The sequence below is a fragment of the Eretmochelys imbricata genome, chromosome 27 (genome assembly GCF_965152235.1).
Source record: "Eretmochelys imbricata isolate rEreImb1 chromosome 27, rEreImb1.hap1, whole genome shotgun sequence".
In the NCBI taxonomy this organism is placed as follows: Eukaryota; Metazoa; Chordata; order Testudines; family Cheloniidae; genus Eretmochelys; species Eretmochelys imbricata.
The window spans coordinates 11,397,810-11,417,241 of record NC_135598.1 but is presented as its reverse complement, the minus strand read 5'-3'; the positions used below and the strand labels follow the sequence as shown (position 1 = coordinate 11,417,241).

Genomic DNA, 19,432 nt, shown 5'->3' with positions numbered 1-19,432 from the left:
TATTGACCGTGACCTGTCTGTGACTTTTACTAAAAATAACCATGACAAAATCTTAACCAAAAAGAAAAGGAGTACTTGTGGCACCTTAGAGACTAACCAATTTAATTGAGCATAAGCTTTATTATATGTTGGTATCTAAAATCTTAACCGTAGCCGTAATAGCTAAAAAAAAATGATTTTGGTAACGTTTTTAGACAACTTACTGTGCTGGGCTAAATCATAATAAAAGTGTTTGTTCGTAACTTCAGTTAGAATTGTCATGGTTTGTCCCTCTCCACCCTGGTCTGCAATTTTATATTAAAGCCATTTCACCATGAAACTGTTTCATATTGTGCCCCATGTGCTAGATGTTCTGCAGAGCAGGAAGAGATGGGTCATGTCCCAAGGAGTGTGTGTTAAAACCACTCAGATAACATGTTTTTTCTACAAGTGTGGGTGGGGTCATAATATAAATATAGGCATAGTGGTGAGTTGCTTCAATTTTGAGCTCTGTTGGCCAAAATCTGATGCCATTGGAATTGGTGGCAAAAATTCCCAAGCTGATTTCAGTGCAGGGGAGACACTGCCTCTGTATGCCATTATAAAGGCCCCTGGATATTTTTCTAGGGAATTTAGTGGAAAAACCAGAACACTAAATCTGCTTTTTACAGTTTGTACTGTTAAACTCAGTACCTGTTGGTATTTAATATGTTTGATGCAGCAAACAGGATGTAGAATGTATTTTGAAAGCTATTTATGTAGATTCAGCATTAATTGTATCAGAATTGTACTTAACTCATAAATGACCAAGGAGGTTCTTTAATTTTTAGCTCAGAAAACACCACTGAAAGTCTTTGTTTTCACTAGGGAAAATTGTGTTCAATGCATCTTGGTGTATTGAGGTAAGCCCTGTGAGGGGTGGAGCCTAGGGTTTACCTCAGCCAGCTAGCATGTGTTAAAGCTACACCTGTCTTCTCTAGTATTTTAATGCACCTTTTCCACCCCCAAATATGGACAGTGACCCTAGTGAGTGTAGGGGGAATCATCTTTTACAATCAGCTTGATTCCTAACATATATAATTCTATCTTTGGTATTTGTCTGTGTTTTCTCTCAAATACAGTACACTAGATTGGACATACTGCTTAAAACCTTTGGCCAGGATCTAGACTTTTGTATTACATGTCTGTAAATTGGAATAATTAATTGACACATCCATCTGGGTACTGTGCAGTTTCAGGAATTACTCTGTAGAAGTGCAGTAATTTATTTAAAATACTGGATGTTCTTTATAGAAAACTGATGTTAAATATGCAGTGCCCCATATTTTGGAAACTTTACTGGATCTTTTTTTAATGCCCTTTTCTAGAGAAACTGAGAACTAACAACTTCTTCCTGTTTTCTCATGCTGCTTGGTCCAGTGTGTATACTAGTGTGCCAGTGATGAACTCACCACCTGGCAGTGCCAAACCCTCTAAAGTTAGTAGACTGCCAAAATTGTGCTGTTTCCTTCAGGAGCCTTTGTATTCAGCTCCATCAGGAATTCCAGCAGCCTCCTGCAGCACTTAGTTATTTGTTACAAGCAGTTCTCTTAGGCACTTACAAAAATATTGTAGACAGTATTCTAAGGCTTAAATATTTGTGGGCTGCATAATCACTAATTTATTCATACTTTGCTGGATATTAAAAAATCTTGCAGTCTTGAATGGGCATCCTTCAAATCTTTAAAAATAGTGCAACTTAAAGTGTGATTTTTGACTTGATAGAAATGTAATTATCTTTTGTGTATTTTAACATAAACATGCATATGGAAGCGAGGAGGCTGGGAAGAGACATTTGATTTGACACCATCATCAGTAATTATGTGCCTTTTTGAAACATTAACTGAATAAATTCTCTTTTGTTACCCTCATGGATTTAAATCTTTCTGCTATTTTAAAAATGTAAGTTAACCAGAGGAAGTTTGTGATAGCAAGTGAGGCTGTTCTTGAGTCTTGTGATACTTAAGGCCTTATTTTCAGAGTTGCAGAGAGCACCCACTGTATTCATCAAAAAGAAAAGGAGTACTTGTGGCACCTTAGAGACTAACGAATTTATTTGAGCATAAGCTTTTGTGAGGTACAAAATCATCCCCTCTGAACAATCAAGTGCTAAGGCCCTGTGTACACTACAATGGAAAATAATGTTGGAAGCAACCCTGTTTAAACAGTGTTAGACCCCATCTACCCTACACAATTAACCATGTTTAAGTACTGTTGTGAAACATGGTTGTTATCTGCATGTATAAACAAGGTTTCTTCCTGTGCAAGCAGAAAAATAAAACTGCGGGCTGGGGGAGCGGGGACTGTTTTGGCTATGTATCTACCATGGTTAAAACAGTTGCCCAATGTTTTTCATGCACAGACAAGAAAAGTTTTAAAACCACACCACAACAATGTGCTGATGCTAAGCACAATTGTTTTGCAGTGATTTAGAGCCTGCGGGGGAATAAATTAAATTAAGAAATTAAATATTTGGTGTCAAATTTGGCAACAATCTCCATGCCTTATGCATACTGTCAGGTACTTCCTTAGGTTCAGTAGGGTGGAGCTCTGAATCTGCAGTGACACTGAATCCTTGACTTCATGATCAGGTCCTTGCCACAGCCCTGTATGGATAGCATAGGGTTCTTTCACTGAGTTTGGGATCAAGAGACCTTCCACTCTGGTTTCTTAGCTCTTTATTTTAGCCTCTGTCCTCAAGCTGACACACAGTTGGGCAGCTCAGCGTCACTTGCTGGCCCCTGTGGTGGATAACATACTTTCCAGGCAGCCTGACAGAGAAATATCTGAGGCAGATGTTCAGCCCCTTCCTCCTCATTCGACAGATTGCCGGTGCTCTGTCTTGTTACACCAGGATTGTTTTTCATTGGAATCTAAAGATAGAAAGGGTCAAAATCCAGTGAATCTTATTTAGTGATGCAACTGGCAACCAGTTTTGCACCCTCATTTTACCACAAAGCTCATTATTGTGCCTTGTTCTTCAGACCTCCATACACCCAAAGGTCCTACAACATTCTGTCCAGTATGCTTTAACCTACAGCTTGCTGGTAATGGCTCCTTTGCTTTCTCCACCTTCTACAAAACGAAGAGAATAGAGGAACCTAATCACTTATCTTTTTTTTTTTTTTCCTGGCTGTACTTGGTGAACCTTTGTCCAGAAGGCATTAAGTCTTCCTCATGTCTTAATATCCCAGACCTATTTTCAGTTGAATTCAGTGGTTTGAGCAGAAGGGTATAGACAATTTAAAATAATGGAAGGGCAGAGTATTAACTATTAGACTAAACTTTCAACACATCAGTCCACTAAACTATCATTTTTCTCTTGGGATTGAGTCACTGCTATATTTCTTTCCACTTATAATTGTTTTGTAGTGAGGGTTGACTATCTCACTATTGTGATCAGTGCTAATTAATTCCTGAGTAAAGTATCGTGGAGCAAGCAGGTAAGACTGTATGCATTCATACAATTTTTACATTTTGTCAACAGAGATGGTATTTACACTGCATGACTTTCAAGCTGAAATAATTCACCATTTTAAGAAATGGAGCAACATGTTCTGTTATCTAATATTTTATACTACAGTAAACTAAAGCACATTTTCAATAAACAGTATTCCTGAAAAGGGAGTTCTTCCTGGCAGTTCCTGGCTTGACAAAATGAACTTGAGTGTTCTGAGGCTGTATCTAAAAATGCATGTCTGGAAAATACCCCTTGCCACAATATATGATCCTAGAAAAAGAGGTCATTCTGTAATACTTCAAAATTAAACTCCGTCATTTCTAGATGTAGTTCATAGTGATTCAAGGATCTGTATAATGAGAATGGATACTGTGGAATGTTCCTCTTTTAATGTGTTCATATCTAACATTGCACAGCAAATTTCTTTAATCACCCTTTTCCTTATTTCTGTTGTCCTTTAAATATTAATACCTTAGAAGATTAAGCAAATGTGTATTAGTAAATCCACAACTATGCCTGTGTCTATAATGCTGCGTATGCATGTAATGTGTTGAATGGAAATTTACCAGCTCAGAACATTGGGCAGTATTAAAAATAGAGATCATCTGTTGATTACATACAGCTCTGCGTTTCTCGAAGCTTGTTAGTGATGGATTATTTGTGTGGGCCAGGGGTGGGTGAAGAGGGCCTAGGATCTCACCTTGAAAGCTGTAGCAGTTTTCCTGGGTGAGAAGTGCTGGACACAACAGTTCTCTCCAAACACAGTAAGTGCCACTCACTGAATTGGTTAGAAAGGAGGAAGCAATACAAGGTGCTTCCTCAGCGCTGAGCACACTGCAGCTCAGTGGATGAGCTTGGTATCAGAGTGCTGATTTCCTCTATATGTCAATCTGGCCTGGATTCGTTATTTAACAGTAACCATTTACAATGTAGTGCTTAGCAGCTCCAACTGGAACTGGGAGCCCCTTGTGAGCTGCTTTACAAATCTAAACAAAGACAAGGTCCCTGTTCCTGAAGCCCTCTGAGTTTAATTTTCAAGGTATAAGAACCAGCTTTGAAAAATTGGATATTGTTTTTCAAATTGAGATCTAGAAGCTTCTAAAACAAAGTGTCTGATTTTTGTAAATACTATTTTTTGGACAATTAAACAAATCTCAATTGGACCAGCTTTTCTGTTTGTTCTCCCTAACACTGCTGCATGCATGTTAATGGAGAGATCTCAACTGGAATTTCACTCTATCAGGAGAGCAGCATTTAAATGCCACTAGCATGCTTGGTGCTGAACAAGAGGCAGACAATCTTCACCCCAAAGAGTTTATAATCTAAACATACAGCTCTCATTTCTCTAGTTGTGAAACAATTACGTTGCTCAGCCTTTGCAGAGATATGTAAGTGCAGCATTCCAATGGAGTGTGTGTGGGAAGAGATTGAGGTGTGGTAGCGTGGAGTGAAATCAGTGTGTGGGAACCCTATGACCCCCACATAAATATGCTTAAATTGGTTTTCTGAGGCATGAGAATAGAGTATTGAACCTTGTCAATAAGTGCTATTTCTTTGGGTGTTTAGGTTTACATTGTTCTATGTTAATTGAAATCTTGATTAGTGATTACAGCATTTTGCTAAGTTCAGCTGGATTCAATTCACTGAAGTGTGAACATAAAGTGCTCTTGAGTTACGGAAACATTCTAGGCTCTTGTTGAATCAAGTGCTCTTTCCGTTTCAGAAATACACGCCACGGGATTCAACTATCAAAATGAAGATGAGAAAGTTACTCTCTCCTTTCCCAGTACTCTACAAAAAGGTAAAAGGTGCTTTCAAAATCTCTCAGGGCAATCGACTTAAGATAATTCGACTGCTGCAGTAATTATAAAGTGGTGTTTCACATCCACACTGTGTTTGTTCTGTCAGCTGTGCGCATCCTCACCAGGCGTGCTTCCACCAACTTAACTGTGTGGGGCAATGAAAGCTGGAGCCCCGCTGTCCCAGGGCTGACCGCTCACAGCTGGAGACTCCATACTGCCCAGGGGTGTGGGGGGCTCCAGCTGTCAGCCCTGAGGCAGGTGAGCTCCAGATGTGAGCCCTGCAGTGGCGCTGACAGCCAACAGGCAATGTAAGTAACACTGTCTACACAGATACTGTGTCACCTAACTACATTGATTTAAGTGCTACGTGTCTCATGGATGTGGAGTTAAGTTGGTGTAGTGAGCGACTCACATCGGTGGGAGCTACATTTTAGTGTAGACGCTTACAAAACTATCTTACGTCAACCTAACTCTGTAGCGTAGACCAGGCCTCAGACTGACATGCTACTTGTCTCAGCCAAGTTAAAATACTGTCACTTGGGATGGGTCTGTCTGCCTCTCTTATTGTGTATTCCTTTTGCAGTGTGTTTCGTTTAAAATTTCCCCCTCTGAATTTCACAATCTGATGGGAAAATGTCAGGCAACTGAACAGTTAGGGCCCAGTTTCTAACTAGCTTAAGAATTAATATTTACATTGCAGTTAAACAGAGGGGCCAGTTTCCATAAAGCATCAGTGTTGTTAGTAGGCTGTCAATTAAACTTGCAGTTAACGCAAGCGATTAATGCAAAACAAAATAACTAGATTAAAAAAAATAGCTGCGATTAATCGCAGTTTTAATCGCCCTGGAAAACAACAATAGAATACCAATTTGAATTTATAATAAGTATTTTTGGATGTTTTTCTACATTTTCAAATATATTTATTTCAATTACAATGCACAATACAAAATATACAGTGCTCGTTTTGTATTATTGTTTTGATTACGAATATACTCAAAACAAAACAATGTAAAACTTTAGAGCCTACAAGGCCACTCAGTCCTACTTCTTGTTCAGCCAATCACTAAGACAAAAAAGTTTGTTTACATTTATGGGAGGTAATGCTGACTGCTTCTTATTGACAATGTCACCTGGCAATGAGAACAGGCCTTTACATGGCACTGTTGTAGCTGGCATAGCCAGGTATTTGTGCCGGATATGCTAAACATTCGTATGCCCCTTCATGCTTCAACTTGTAGGCTCTAAAGTTTTACATTGTTTTGGCTGTGACTACAGTTATGTTAAAAATAAAAATCTACATTTGTAAATTGCACTTTCATGATAAAGAGATTGCACTACAGTAGGGTTTCTCAATCTTTTTCTTTCTGAGACCCCCCCCCCCAAAAAAAAAAAAAAAAAAAGGCTATAAAAACTCCACGGCCCACCTATGTCACAACAACTGTTTTTCTGCATATAAAAGCCAGGGCTGGCATTAGGGGGTAGCAAGCAGGGCAGTTGCCTGGGGCCCCACACCACAGGGGCCCCTGCAAAGCTACATTGCTCAGGCTTCAGCCCCAGGTGGTGAGACTCAGGGCACTGGGCTTCAGCTCCATGTAGGCTCCAGCGAGTCTGTTAGCCCTGATTGGCAGACCCCCTGACACCACCTCGCAGCGCCCCAGGGGTCCCTGGTTGAGAACCACTGCACTACAGTAATTGTATGAGGTGAATTGAAAAATACAATTTCTTTTGTTCTGTGCAAATATTTGTAATAACAAATAATATAAAGTGAGCACTGTATACTTTGTGTTGTGTTGTAATTGAAATCAATATATTTAAAAATGTAGAAAAACATCCAAAAATATATATAATACATTTAAATTGGTGGTCTATTATTGATTTAAAGTGTGATTAAAATGGCAATTAGTCGTGACTATTTTTATCTCACGATTAATTGTGAATATTTTTTAATCGTTGTACAGTCCTGGTTAATAATTATCTAGTTAATTGAAAAACTCCTTTGTATAGAACTCCCTATATGAAGTGGGTGAGGATCATAGAAAATGGGCATGGTTCAGGTTACCATGACTCCTCTGCTCTGGCTCTTTTCTGGCTAGAGTTGCTTTCCGTTCTCAGTTCCCACCAAACAGGTAGCTTAATTGTTCACTGAATATTTTGGGTGTCTTGGCTAGGTGAAAATAAGACAAGAAGAGGACCAAGAAAAATTGGTGACCTGGGAATGACAGAAGTTGCTTAAGACTCAGCCCTCTTCTAGAGTCTTGATTCCATAACTGGGGATTAATGAGTGTTTGTATGGTGTTTTAAACATGTAAAACACAGTGCAAAGTGCTAAGTATTTGCTTGTAAAGTGCCTTAGTATCCCTGAATAAAAGATGCAGTAAGGGCAAAGTACTACAATGTAAGACTGCTCTATTTCAAGATTTACTCAGGATACTTATTCCCTTTCTGTCATCTAAACATAAAGTAACTTTTTGAGGCCAGTTTAGACCTCAGCATTGTTCAAGTAGTTGTTAGGGTTGGTGACATCCTTGGATAGTCTAGGAGATGAATAATTTCACATCTGACATGAGTTAAAATCTCTCCCAGGTTGGAAGGGACTGGTTATTGAGAGGCTTATATAAAATGAGCATTTGGATTCAGCCCATGTCCTGGAGGGGCTGATGTCCATCTCGCACAAATCCGTACCACAGTTGGCTCTTCTAGGCAGTCTCCTTTGGCAGCCCATGCAGAGAGGCCCAAGACTGAATGGGTATGAAAAGTAAACTGAACTATCTTCTGACCTGATGGGGAGAAATCGATTAAAAGGTTGATACATTGGTGGGACACTGCAGATGCTCATACTTAAGTGTTCGTGCTGACTGAAATCATGTGGCCTACTGGTATTGCAGCATTTAAAGAAATCTTCCTATCAAGCCCCACACATTGTCTTGGCTATGGAATATTACCCAGCAGAAGTACCCTTTCTGCAGGTGGTGGTTTGGTGCTGACAACTCCAGGAATCTTTCAGCAGATCCTTTGTGCTTGATATTGTCCTCTGTGGTTAGGCTTATTAACTGTTTTGCACAATAATTAGTAGATTAACTTGTAGTTCAGTAGGAAAACATGTGCAGGTGATCGTTGTCTGCCTATAGGGATCATGGTGCCTAGCAGTGGCAGCATTGTAGTGAATTTGATAACGGCAATTTGTATGGTAAAATACTAGTGTCTGAGGCGGTTGGAAACACCCCTCTTGTAGAGATGTTTAAATATTTCACTGACTTAAAAAAAAAAAAAAAAAAAATCTAGTGCAGGTTACTATCTGCCTAGCTGTTTACAAAAAAGAATCAAGATTTGAAAGATACAAAATTTTAACTACTTTTAAAAATTCCATATTTCATTCTCTCATACTTCACTGTCTCAGTTCTTGAAGTTCCTCTCCTGGCTCCTCCAAGAAAGATTGGGGAGCTGCAGCAGGCTTCACATTTCATGTGCAGATGCACAAAGTCTGATTCCATGCATATAGCACTTACCCTGTTGGTCTAGTTTGTTCATTATTGTGAGCCACTAGAAGATTGAAATTTACAAGAATCCTATTTGTTCAATTATATTTGGCAGTAGCAGGTTGAAATTAAAACACAATGATGGGATTAAAGGTTTGTGGGTCCTCTTTTCTAGAATTCTAGTAGGCTTTTGCAAGAGCATATTTTAAATAAGAACAATTGTGCCTGAGCCTTAAAAATTACTGTCAGTCTAGCTCCTTAATTAACAGTTGATTCTACATTAGAACTGTATCAGTGATTGGATTGCACTTGAATAAAGTTTAATTTGCATTGACACTGTAAATGACATTCACTTGACTTGAGACCTGCTCTACAAAGAACATTCTCACTGACACACTAGGTAAACAGCGCCCGTGATAAAGTTACTTTGATGTGTCGGACACTAAAATGATTCTGTGATTGTTTGCTTTCAGCAATAGTGAAGTTTGCTCTTGAACACCAGAGGTGATTCTAATCATCTGCCTGCCATTGAGAGTTAAGCTTAGGAGCTATTTATGTGAGAGACTGTTTATCTGTTCTCTTGTTACCCAGAAAGGACTAAACTGAATTAATATAGTGCTCTCCAAGCTTTGAATGTACAAACTCCTTGTTAACTGTGTGGCAGTTCTGTTTGCTGAGAGATTTTTTTAGGTTGGAATTTGACACCACAGTTGAATAAGGTGTATATTTTTATCTTTGCATGCAGATGTGTAACGATTCTAAGCAGATACAAATGTTACTGTGCTTTATTCTGTAGGTTATTGGCATGTTGCCTTTCTTAGCAAGATCAGGTTCCCATTTGGTGCTGAGGCATCAAGGGCAGAATAAATCCTGGATGTAACTGAATTAGATGTTAGAGCTCAGACAGAGCTCTACCTTGACTACTGTATTAGATTTTCATAAGATTCTATTAATAACCACTTAGGCACTCCATATAAATAGGCTTTCTAAGCCTACCTGTGGAGTTAAAATTAGCATCCCATCATGCATCCCTTACTCATAATTATAATGGTTGCCGTATCAGGTCCTTAAATTAGATAGAAAGGTAGAGCTTAGTCTGGTTACAATAAAGTAATAGAGTAGAAAAAGTGAATACAAGCGGAAGCCTCACAGGTACTGTACCAGTCAATTGCGATATCTCCATGGCTGGTGAGATTTTGCTTGTATTACTCCTAAAGCTTAGCTGCCATTGAGCAGTGTTCTGTGCGATGCTGCCAAAAGGGGGGGTGGATTTGAGGGGTGCTGGCGATGGAGCGGTGGGTGGGGACGAATTGGAGGGAAGAGTTATTTCAGAAGGGCAGTGAGCCAACTAAATATCTTGGCCTGAAAAAACAGACAAAATAAATGTTCTGTTTGGCACCTTCAAATAACATGTCCCATCTGTTCTTTTTTTGTCACAGGGACAGGGACGTTAAAGATAGACTTTGTTGGAGAGTTGAATGATAAAATGAAAGGTTTCTATAGAAGTAAATATACCACCCCTTCCGGAGACACGCGCTATGCTGCTGTCACTCAATTTGAGGTATGAGCTGTATTTGTGTTTTCAGAAAGGGTCATTCTTAATATAATATTTACTCTTGGGAAAAGACTTGGGTATAGTTTTTCTAGTCTCAACTACACACATGGCCTGATTTTTTTGGAATCCATATTTTCCACGTCTCACTCTCAGCAAAGTAAAAGGTAATAAAAAATAAGCTTTGTACTGTGACCTAAAAGTCAAATTCAGGGTCTGGCAAATTCCTCAGTCAAGGTCTCTGTCTATATATAGTATATGCATATGTATAACAGCTGCAGTGTTAGAAACAAATTCCTTTAACAGCTGCTTTGAACCAAATGTCCATATAAATTGCCTTTTGAAAGTATACTAATTTTTTAATTTGACTGTCTGACTTACTCACAATATCTTAATGACACTCAGGTTGTGTGCTGTCTTGTGTCTCAAGTATTCTATAACTGTTGACATCATGAAATGTTTATACCATTCTTTAAACCAGTGGTCTCCAACCTTTTTACACACAAAATCACTTTTTGAATTTAAGGGCAACCCAGGATCTACCCCACCCCTTCCCTGAGGCCCCGCCCACTCCATCCACCCCGTTGCTCGCTCTCTTCCTCCCCCCCCCCACTTTCACCGGACAGGGGGTTGGGGTTTGGGAGAGGGGGTGCGGGTGCTGGGCTGGGACCAAGCAGTTTGCAGTGTGGAGGGGGGCTCCCGCCTGGGACAGGGGATGAGAGGTGCAAGCTCTGGGAGGGAGTTTGAGTGCAGGAAGGGGCTCCGGGCTGGTGCGGTATGGGCTACTGGCTCCCGCTGGGAGGCACTTACCTCAGGTAGCTCCTGGTCGGCGGCATAGCAGGGCTAAGGCAGGCTCCCTGCCTGCCCCAGTCCCACACTGCTCCTGTAAGGGGCCCATGTGCCCCTGGGGAGGGCACGTGGCTCCGCGCGCTGCCTCTCTCTTCAGGCACTGCCCCTGCAGCACCCATTGGTCACGGTTCCCCGTTCCCAGTCAATGGGAGCTGCGGAGGCGGTGCTTTCAGGCAGGTGCAGCATGTGGAGACCCCTGCCTCCCCCTCCCCTGGGGCTGCAGGGGTATGCTGGCCACTTCTGGGAGCAGTGTGGGGCTGGGGCAGGCAGGGAGCCTTAGTGGCAGCCCTGCTGCACTGCCGAATTTTTAGCAGCCAGAGATCGCGATCCCTCCAGGATCAACCAGTTGATCGCGATTGACCAGTTGGTGACCACTGGTTTAACAGTTGTCTTAGTTTGTTACATAAACAAAACCATGAAGCACTCTTTCCTTTATCTAATGCACATAAAACATACCGTGGTGCGTGCAGTCTAATGAGATAATACAACCAAGGGGTCCTGTGTGCTTTCTATGGATGTCTGTGCACTCTCCCTTTCACATGACTGAAGCATTACTCAGGTCATGGCTGTGCTGAATTTTGCTCAGGGACTGTAAACTTCAGTGGCAACACAAGATGAATTTCTGTTGCCTTTTTTTAACCTGAGAGTGAATTAAACTATATGCTAAGAGAAAACACACTAATCCAAGGGCCAAGGAAAATGAATAAGGAAACTTTTTCTAGCAGAGACTGACCATAGCTTGCCAGACTATCAATAGAATGTATTTTTATGTGCTTCATTGTGATAATCTTGGTGAAAGATTTGTTCAATTAATGCTCTTATTTCCTTCAGGCCACTGATGCTCGCAGAGCCTTCCCTTGCTGGGATGAACCTGCTATTAAGGCGACATTCGATATCTCATTGGTTGTCCCTAAAGACAGAGTAGCTTTGTCAAATATGGTAAGTGTTTAAAGTGCAAGTAACAAACTCAATTTTTTATAGCAACTGGCTATGTAGCGGTTTTATTTGCAAGTTAGTGATGTGTTTTGGTAATATCCATTAATAGGAAGATGGATTGTATTATTTGTCATTACTAAGCAATTATACTTGATTGAGGGAAGCTTTTTTTAAAGTAGATACCCATTGCTAGTAGACGCTAGTACAGAAATTAAATACGCTGCACAAGCCAGAGAGGGTTGTTTATTAAAACGAGTCCTAACACGTGGCATGACGTGCTGCTCAATTAAATGAATGAAAAAAATTAAACTTTTGCTGGTTTAGATAGCTACATAAGCATGCATGGCATTTTATAGACGAATAAGACCAGTCTCCGCCCTGGAAAGCTGATAATTAAAGTTCAGATGTAACAGGAGCAAGTGGTAGCAATTTCATCGCAGGTACAAAGCGGGTATCTTCGCATTCCCAATTTTAAATATGGTGTAAAGCTTCACGATAGTCATTTGCTACTGAGAAACCACTCTTCAGTGTCTCATTCTACAGGCTCCTATTGTTGGGATGACTGTTTACTAGTAAAGGCCATTTTCAGTTAAGACTCAGTTTCCTCTGCTTGGGCAGCTTGATGCTGCAATGTGTTAATGCAAGCCAGAAGTCTTGTCCAGCACCATTTTGTTGCAGCCATCCATTCAGTGTTTGAACAAAAGAATCATGCCCTGAAAACTTCATATGGGAAACTGGCTCCATAGGCATGGGTCCTGTCACCAGTCCTGGAGAGCGGGAGTCCAGGAACTGATAGCAAAAGCTATCCAGCAGACCTTAGCTACTACAGTCTGAAATATTACTTGTGGAGTAAACGATACAAAATAAGTATTTGTGTTTCGGGGGGCTATAAATCTAATGAGCATTTTAAAGTTGTAATCCAGTGTTGCTTTTCATGGAGCTAATCTGATGCCTTTTCCTGTTTTGTTGGAAAGAATGTCACTGATCGGAAGCCATACCCTGATGATGAAAATCTGGTGGAAGTGAAGTTTGCCCGCACACCTGTGATGTCAACGTACCTAGTAGCATTTGTGGTGGGAGAATATGACTTTGTAGAGACCAGGTCATCTGATGGTGTGTTAATCCGTGTTTACACTCCTGTTGGCAAAGCAGAACAGGGAAAGTTCGCATTAGAGGTAAATGCGCTTGAAGTGATTTCTCCACTACTTGTATAGTCCCCAGTTGCGGGGAGCCTATGTTCTGGCTGGGTTCTATCAACAGCACAATTAATGTGAAACTTGTCATGCTGCTTTGGTTTTGGTTTTGGTTTGATTAGTGACATGGAGAAACAAGGCTTGATAGTAAACTGAAATTCATTACATACAAAGAAAACATGAAATCATGACAAAAATCTAGATTCTGACCCAACTGAGATGATTTAGCGTTATCACCTTTTATATAAAGTCAGTGTAAGGTAGTAGAGATTTGCTGAAGCCTGGAAAAAATTGGGGTACTTCCAAATGTTGGTACTCTGGCATTCCTGGAAGTCCCACCTTTTAGAAGTGGGATTTCTGGGGAAGAGAGCCAGTATGTGCTGCTTTCTGGAGTACTTACAGCCATGTGGAAATGTCAGTTCTGGCCTATCATTGTGAGTTAGTTCAAAATGTTTACTAGGTTTTTCCTTTTATTTTTTTGTAGGTTGCTGCTAAAACTCTGCCTTTTTATAAGGGCTACTTCAATGTTCCTTATCCTCTTCCTAAAATTGATCTCATAGCTATTGCAGACTTTGCAGCTGGTAAAGTAACTCACTTTATTGCTGAACGGTATTGATTTTCTTTGAATTTTAAACATTTAGGAAGAGGTGTGTATCAATGTCAATAAACCTTTGTATTTATTTTATAAAGGTGCCATGGAGAACTGGGGCCTTGTTACTTATAGGTATGCTGTTAAAATACTGTCTTTCCCCCCTTTGCTCACTAATTTTGGAGGCAATCAAACTGGTTTTAGGGAGCTGTAATGATTGGGTTTCATCCCAAGTAAGGTTGAGTAACTTCCTCCAAACTCTAGCTTCAGTCTTGAGTAATTTAGGCTTTTACACCAGAATGCACTGGTGTTCACATCTCAGAAGGGCAAGAATGAACTTTTAAGACTACTGGCCAAGATAGCCTTAAAGATTTTAAAAGCATCTGGCAGCAGCAGCTTCTGCAGAAAAGGAAAGTGTTTTCTTGGCTACATTCCCCCACCCTCTCCCAAGGTTTTGTAGTTATTTACACAGCTTAGAAAACTGTTTTTGATTTTTGCATGTTCTAGCCGTAGTCGGTAAACTTCTGCAACCATAGGACAAACATGTGGGTTGAGTAATTTTTAAAACTTTATCTTGCCTTCCATTTTCAGTTGCTTGATCAGATGAGCTAAATTTCATACCTTCTGCCTGATAGTCTCGTGTTTGTTTTGAGCTGTTGGAAGGCGCTCCCTTCAGCCTCTGCAACATGGGACTCTCATTAGCTCTAGATTAATGAGCATTGAAGTGATATTTCAGGATTTTTCTTCTTTTAAATTTACTCCATTAATCTGGCCTTACAAAATTGTCATGAAAAATTACTGGCCCATGCACAAAATCTACTTGCTTGCTCTACCGTGCTGATGAGAACTGATATTTTTTTCTCTGTGCAAAAATTATTTGCCCTGAGTGAGTAGAATTTTGAAAGCCTGCTTTAATGCTAGTGCTATGTTCTCCCCTTGCATTCAGATTGGCAGTTTTGCCTCTTACCTGTATGATAGATAGGAGGCTGGCATAATGTGCAGGCTATATTTTATCCAAGACATTTTTCCCCCTTAGAGTTGCAGGAGTCTAAAAGTCTCTTCTGATTGACCTACTGAGCCATGGTTGTGTTGCAGGTGTTTGTAGATTTCTTTAGAGTTTCCCTTATAGGATCACAAGTGAAATGAGTGTGTGTGTCTGTGTGTGGATATTCGTATGCATCTGAGATGGTAAATGTAACACGACTGATGATTGGGCACGTGGATGGGTGGAGACTCCCTCTGGGTTGAGTGTGGGAAAGAAGACTTGCTTTGCATACATTATGAAGTGTGAAAGCAAATTGCAGTCAAGGTGAGACTTCCCCCTGTTTTTTCTAGTCATGTAGCTGGACTATTTTTTGCAGAATAAAGTTTTTCTCCTGTCTGGGTTTCTTGCCCTTGATTTCATGCATACTTTGAGGAAGTGTTGCCCCAACTCATCCCAACAGCTCTGAAATTTAATGTAACTGCTTTTATGCGCAAACTGAAACAACTTCTGTTTTTCAGTTGTGCGGATCATGTTTGTAGGTTGCTTAGGTAATTCAGACTTTGAAATCTTATTTTTCCCAGGTGTGTGCTGCTCAATTAATTTATCTTTATTTCTTAAAAACAGGGAGACTGCACTGCTGATTGATCCCAAAAATTCCTGCTCTTCGTCCCGCCAATGGGTTGCTTTGGTTGTGGGACACGAACTTGCTCATCAGTGGTTTGGAAACCTTGTCACCATGGTATCTAATATTTAAAGTATTTTTATTATTATTTGTATTACCATAGCACCTAGGAGCCCTAATCATGGAAAAGTACCACATTGTGCTAGGCACTGTACAAATGCAGAACAAAAAGACTGTCCCCACCCCAAGACACTTGCAAGCTAATTAAGAAGAGATGTATCGTATGTTTAGATTTGACGTGCTTCTCCTAGATTCTTCATGTGCCCCCTATAGTATCATGTAATAGACAGGTTGAGTAGATACTTTACAAAGCTGTCTTTTTAAAGTGGATTTTAAAATACTTACTTGACCAGATGCTCCTGAAGAACAGATGTATAAAGAGAAAAATGCTAATTAACCTGTTCTAGTTTATGTGTGCATGAGTTAATGTTAAGAAGTTGACAGCGTCTGTTTGAATATAGTCAGAGAGTGGGAAGACAACAGCAAGTTTCCATGGAAATGAGTTAAGCCACCATATTAGATTACTTCTAAAGTGATAAATCATCATTTTCCTTTCTGGTAGGGATGATTCACTGTGTCATCAGCAACTTTTCATACTAAGCAGGCCTTCTCAGTTTGTGACACTGGGACTGTATTATTCTAATCCATTAGTTGAAAAGTTGCCTGGTAGTAGCTGACATAGATTATTTTGGGTCCATAGGGAACCAGTCTTCTGAATGATTGAAGCTGAAGCCATTTAGATGGGAATAAAAGTACGTTAGAGGCAGCAGGTTGAAAGGTGCTAATAAACGCCTCACTGTGCTTACAAACCTGAAAGCCATGTTTACTGAAGTGTCTGCCGACAAATGGCCTCTGCCGATCCTGATTAGATCTTTGCGGCGTTGTTGTAGCCTGACGCTCTTTCCTCTGAAGCCCCATCAAAAAAACCCTGCTAATGGGTCCTTGAAAGCCAACCATGTTACATATTAGGAAGGTTATGCGTTGCCAAAGCAGAGTATGTTTGGTAATTGAACTAGAAGCACTGCAGCAAAAAGAGCATGGCTTCTGGGGCCAGCAGTTTCCTAGCCGTATCTTTTAGGCTGCCAAAACAGAGGTCATGACTTGGGTGAAAGATAGATTTAGATGTCACTTCACAGGGAAAGCAGTAAGGAAGGGGTTTTCAGACTTTTCTATAGTGTGGCATGCATCATAATAGAAAGTCTTGTGCACCACTTCTTTTCCCATTCACAATTGCACAGGCTACCTCCCTCAGTGACTCAAGTCCCATCCCTGTGACAGCAACAGCAAATAAGAGGAAAAGTAATACAGTAGAGACCCGTTTACGCAAGGTAGCGCCATGCCTTCCACTGCTCCCTGTTTAACACACGAGACTCGTTAACACGCAGTACAGGAACTTACTAGGTAGCGCTACGGATTTGCTCACTAACTTGCTGACATAGAAATCGACAGGAAGTGCAGAGCTGGAAACGTGTTGTACGTCTTTACTGATATTGCATGCACGCTTAGTCATTGTCACGCTAGAGAGATATACAATATATAGTAGTGTTATAGTAATATATATACTACATTAGAAAATTTTAACCGTAGGCCTAATATAACGGCAGAGGGCAAGCATCAGCGTTCCTACACTGTAGAAGAAAAGCTAGCTGCAATAGATAGAGTAAATAGCGGAGAAACCCAGGCCAAAGTTTCAAAAGATACTGGGATTGCCAAATCTACTTTCCGAGGATGGCTAAAAACCAAATCTAAATTGAACGGCTTTGTACAAAATATCGATTCTGCCTCAGGGCTTAAGCGAAAATGTGTGCGCTATTCAGTAAAACCCACAATAGACAAAGCCACACGCACGGGGTTTGCTCGGGAAAGGCTGAAAGGAATGCCGCTAAGTGGGCCAATGCTTCAAGCCCAAGCTACAAAATTTGGAAATTTAATGGGGGTTGAATCATTCCAAGCCAGCAAGGGGTTTATAAGTCATTTTAAAAAGCATCATGGCAGTAGCACAGGTATCGATTTCTGGAGAAAGCCGATGAATCGGCCGCGAACGCGTTTCCTGCCGAGTTAAAATCTCTTTTACAAAATGAAGACTACCACGAAGAACAACTTTATAATTGTGATGAAACAGCTTTATTTGAAAAACTGCTACATGATAAGACTTTAGCCTTTAATTATGAGAGACAGAAAACAGCTGGATTAAAAAAGATAGTGTGACTTTTCTTTTTTGTAGTAATAAGACGGGCAGCCATAAGCTTACCCCTCTTCTCGTTGGCCACTTCCATAACCCTCGCTGCTTTAATCCCTCAATAGAGCCAAACTGCTAATAGTATACGCTAACAGCAAAAATGCTTGGATGACAAGACACATTTTCAGCAACTGGTTCCACAACCGCTTTGTTCCAGCTGTTTGTAAGCATCTGCGGTCGAAGAAACTCGAAGCCAAAGCACTTTAGCTACTTGACAATTGTCCAGCCAATTCTCCAGCCGAATCACTGGTATCGAGCGATGGAAAAATTCGAGTGCTATACCTACCATTCAACACAACATCAAAAATTCAACTTTTAGACCAGAGCATTATTCAGAATTTTAAAAACAATTATTGACAGGAGCCTGATTTCGGTGATGGTGTCATGCGCGTCTTCAGGCATTTCCGAATTCCTGAAACAGTTAAACATGAAGGAAATTATTTAGTTAGTTAAAAAAGCTTGGGATGGAGTAAAACAAAAGTCCATTGAAAACTGCTGGATGAAGGCTCTCGGTGATGCCTTTTCTGTCAAAGATGGCTCAGACTCGGGAAACTCCAGCAGTGGCACTGATTGAGAGCCAGACTTTGAAGGATTTTCGGAAGAAGACGTCCTACGAACACGCACACAGACAAAAGAAGATAAAGGTAAACTTCTCTTTCAAATTATAAAAGATTTTAGTTTGGATCCATTGCCGGAAATCATTACCGAGTGGCTGGAGATGGATGAAGATTGCCAGACTTCAGATTTTCTGTCTGAGGAAGAAATATTAATGGGATGCGAGGCTATGTCGGATTGCGAAAGTGATGGTGAGGATGTTGTTGAAAAGGTCAATGTTTCGCCCACAGAAGCCTTTAGTGCTGTAGAAACTGTTGTAAGATTTATGGAGGGGCAAAATGTGGAAAATATCGAAATCATTCATCTGCGGCGAATGATAGACTTCATAAGAGAGAGAAAAAAAGTGAGCCAGAAAGCGCAGAAAATAACGGCGTTTTTTCTAAGTGAATCATAGACACTTTTTTCAGCATAGCCTTCTTAGCGCGCGGTCCTTTAACATGCGGTCATGACGGCTTGACTCCCGACACCCGTGCGTAAATGGGTCTGTACTGTATTAGGATAGTATATAATGTATTTTTAGCTTTTAATGCAGTTGGACAGCTAGAAATTAAGAGAGCTGGCATTGTGTGATCAACCAGTTCTTTGTGGATCACTAGCAAGTGCTTTTGGGACACCAGTGGCTCACAGACCATCAGTGGTCTAACCGCAGCTTGAGAACCACTACAGTAAGGCATTTAACAAAGCAATATTACTTGTCTTATAAGGGCTTGGCTGCTTTGATAAAGTTTTACATTTTCTTTCCCTTTTGAAGCTTTGTCCCATTCATGAAGTTTTTTCTTTTAATTTTCATATTTTCAAATTTTTTGTATTTGAAATAGGATTGTTTTGTGAAATGCAAGTCTTTCACTTTCCCATTTCAGGTAGCTTGTTGCACACAGGGAACAAAGATACTATCACTGCAGGAAGTGTCAGTTACATCATGGTTACAATGTGCCAATGTTGGATCTTACCTGATAGCACAGCCCTCAAATGCCAGCTCTTTAACACTGAGGATGTTAAACTAATTGGAATCAAAATAGTTCTGGGAAATAAATGG

At 40.4% G+C, this 19,432-nt stretch overlaps 1 protein-coding gene across 1 annotated transcript in view; it reads left to right on the top strand.

Moving 5' to 3' along the window:
- Positions 1 to 19,432, top strand: part of NPEPPS (aminopeptidase puromycin sensitive) — a 61,589-nt gene that overhangs the window by 17,282 nt on the left and 24,875 nt on the right. Inside the window, exons 3-9 of the mRNA XM_077806047.1 lie at positions 5,202 to 5,279; positions 10,196 to 10,317; positions 11,989 to 12,096; positions 13,068 to 13,268; positions 13,771 to 13,867; positions 13,977 to 14,010; positions 15,485 to 15,599. Coding sequence (XP_077662173.1) covers positions 5,202 to 5,279; positions 10,196 to 10,317; positions 11,989 to 12,096; positions 13,068 to 13,268; positions 13,771 to 13,867; positions 13,977 to 14,010; positions 15,485 to 15,599 — 755 coding nt within the window. The remainder of the gene's footprint in view (positions 1 to 5,201; positions 5,280 to 10,195; positions 10,318 to 11,988; positions 12,097 to 13,067; positions 13,269 to 13,770; positions 13,868 to 13,976; positions 14,011 to 15,484; positions 15,600 to 19,432) is intronic.